Source organism: Plasmodium gallinaceum, assembly GCF_900005855.1.
Source record: "Plasmodium gallinaceum strain 8A genome assembly, contig: PGAL8A_v1_76, whole genome shotgun sequence".
In the NCBI taxonomy this organism is placed as follows: Eukaryota; Apicomplexa; class Aconoidasida; order Haemosporida; family Plasmodiidae; genus Plasmodium; species Plasmodium gallinaceum.
This window is the reverse complement of record NW_021628238.1, coordinates 2,635,402-2,638,165: the sequence shown is the minus strand read 5'-3', so window position 1 is coordinate 2,638,165 and position 2,764 is coordinate 2,635,402. Positions and strand designations below refer to the sequence as shown.

Here is a 2,764-nt window from a genome sequence, read left to right as displayed (position 1 = left end):
TTTTTTTTTTTTTTTTTTTTTTTATAAAATGTAATAATAATGATTTAAAATAATACTTATATACAAATATTAATATAAAAAAAAAAAAAAAAAATAAATTATATTTTTTTAAAATAACGGAGTATAATGTATCTATAAATACCATAAAAAGTTATTTATATAAAATTTTTTTTTCACATTTTGTAACACATGTATTACACACATGAAATATGTTTTTTTTTAATTATGTTTAAAGAAAATACATATGTATTTTTCAAATTTTTAGAAGAATATTACAGAAACATACAAAAGTCAAAAAATCTAATGGTAGAAAAAAAAAAAAAAATATTTTTATTTCTAAAAGTATTACAAATTGATATACTTTGTATGAAGTATAACAAAAAATTGAGTATATAAAAAATATGTGTATCTATTTAAAATACTAAAATATTCAAAAAAAAAAATATAAGTAACTTTAAAAGATATATGATTAAAATTTAGAGCACACTTTAATATATATACATGTTTAAGTGCTTTTAGTTGAATGATAAAGTTCATAAAAACACAACTAGAAAAAATAAAGGATTAATAATTTTTTATATTTTTATATAAAATATGGAATTTTTATTCAGATACATTATTTTATTTTTTTCTAGTTTATACATTATTTTTTGTTTTTTTTTTTTTTTTTTCAAGTTACTATTTATTGCAAATTACAACTACAATTTGAAAAAAAAAATTTTTTTTTTTTAGTGCATTGTTCTCAAAAAAAAAAAAAAAAAAAAAAAAAAGGTCTTTTTGTATGCAACTGTCCTTAAAAAAAAAAAAAAAATAATCCTTATTTATTATTAATTTAAATTATGAAAAATAATTATAATTTTTTATTTTCTTATATATAGATATGTTTAAAAAATAAAAAACAAAAAGGTTCATAGTAAAAACTACTATATGGCATATATAAGAAATAAAAATCCTTTCTTAAAAAGACAGAAACAAATTTTAAAATATTAAAAAAATATATTAAAAAATAGAATATATATATTAAATAAAGCATAATATAAATAAATAAGAAAAATTATATATATATATATATATATATATAATTAATAAAAACTCCAAAATATTATACTATAAATGTTGTTGAAAATATAATAAAAAAATAAAACAAAAATATATAATATAAATTAATTATATTTGTTTATATAAAAAAAATTATTTTTTCATAATTTATTTTTTAAAATGAAATTTTTAGTGTCAGTTTTATTTTTCATTTATTTTATAAATAGTTTTCGTGTTAATGGAATTAATCATTTATTTATGTGTGATTTTTATTTCAATCCTGCAAAATCTATTAAGCCAATTTTAGTAGGGAAACATGATGAAACTGAAGAAGTCGGGTGTACAATAAATAATCCAATTTTAGGAGAAATAGTTTTTTTAATATGTCCAAAAAGAAAAGAGGGAGACTATGAAAATATGGAATTAGTTCCTTCTAATTGTTTTGCTTCCCATCTTTATTCCCCTTATACTGCAGGGAAGAATGAAAAAGATATTGAAAAACTAGATATAGATAAAAAATATACTCACAGCTTTTCTTACGATGATTATGAAATTAAAACTTTTAGAGTACCAAGTATTTATAAGCACAATAAAACTATCTATTGTAGATGTGATAACAGAAAAACTGAAAAAGAACATAACGATAAAGAAAAATTTCAAGGAAAAACAGGGCTAGTTAAAATAATCCTCAGTGAAAAGATAGATAATTCAAATATTCTTGATTTTACAGATTCTAATATATCTAAAAACAAAAATATTAAAGTAAATGGAACGAATTATGAGATAGATTTAGTAGAAAATAATATATTTAGTGCTCGAATTGAGAACATAAAAGACGGAAATTTTGAAAATTGTAATGATATGTTATATGTGAAATTTAATAAAATAGATGAAAATGATTTTTCTATAAGAACTCCCACAATTTTTTTTGAGGATATTAATTGCAAAGCCACATTTATATCTACTGAAAATAAAACTTTTACAATTGTTATGAAGGCCAGTAAAACAGAAAATATAGAAGGTTGCGATTTTACTAAACCTAATGGAGATGGTATATATAAACATGGCTTTGTTTTAAATGATATATCAGATAATGAAAAAATATGTACAGCTTATATTGGATCAAGTAAAAAAAAAATTGTTGCTGGTATTAAATGTCCTTACAAATTAATCCCCACATATTGCTTTAGACATGTTCTTTATGAAAAAGAAATTAGTGGAAATAAAGTTTTTAAAACATTTTTATTAGAAGATATTTTAGGGTTTAGAGATATAGAATACTACAGTAACATTAATAATGGAAGTTATATTGTTGGGTTGCCTATCAAATCAGAAAGATATGCAGCTGTTAGATGTATTTGTGAAAATAACGGAAAGAGGGGAATAATGGAATTAAAAATTGCTTCTAGTTATACAAGTTTTATTAGTTTTATTTTGTTATTTATTACCATCATTCTTTTATATTTATCTTAATTTTATGATATTTTTACAAAGAATAGACTAATATATTATAATTATTTAAATATATCTATATTTTTTATTTGAATAAATACTTACATTTTTCTTTTTATTTAAATATATATATATATATGCATATATATATTGATTTTTTTAAGTTTTCATAATAATTAAAAAAAAATTTTTTTCTTGAAAAGTATTATTTTTTATCTATGAAGGTTCTGTATTTAATGATAGGTATCATATGGATATATACGTTTTTTTTTTT

At 18.5% G+C, this 2,764-nt stretch overlaps 1 protein-coding gene across 1 annotated transcript; it reads left to right on the top strand.

Annotated features, from left to right (window-relative positions):
• Positions 1-1,218: 1,218 nt before the first annotated feature.
• Positions 1,219-2,511, top strand: P47 (6-cysteine protein, putative; the record flags this gene model as incomplete). The annotated part of the gene is made up of 1 exon (XM_028671324.1): positions 1,219-2,511. The coding sequence occupies one exon, from the start codon at positions 1,219-1,221 to the stop codon at positions 2,509-2,511; it is 1,293 nt and encodes a 430-aa protein (XP_028527987.1).
• Between the last annotated feature and the right edge of the window lie 253 nt (positions 2,512-2,764).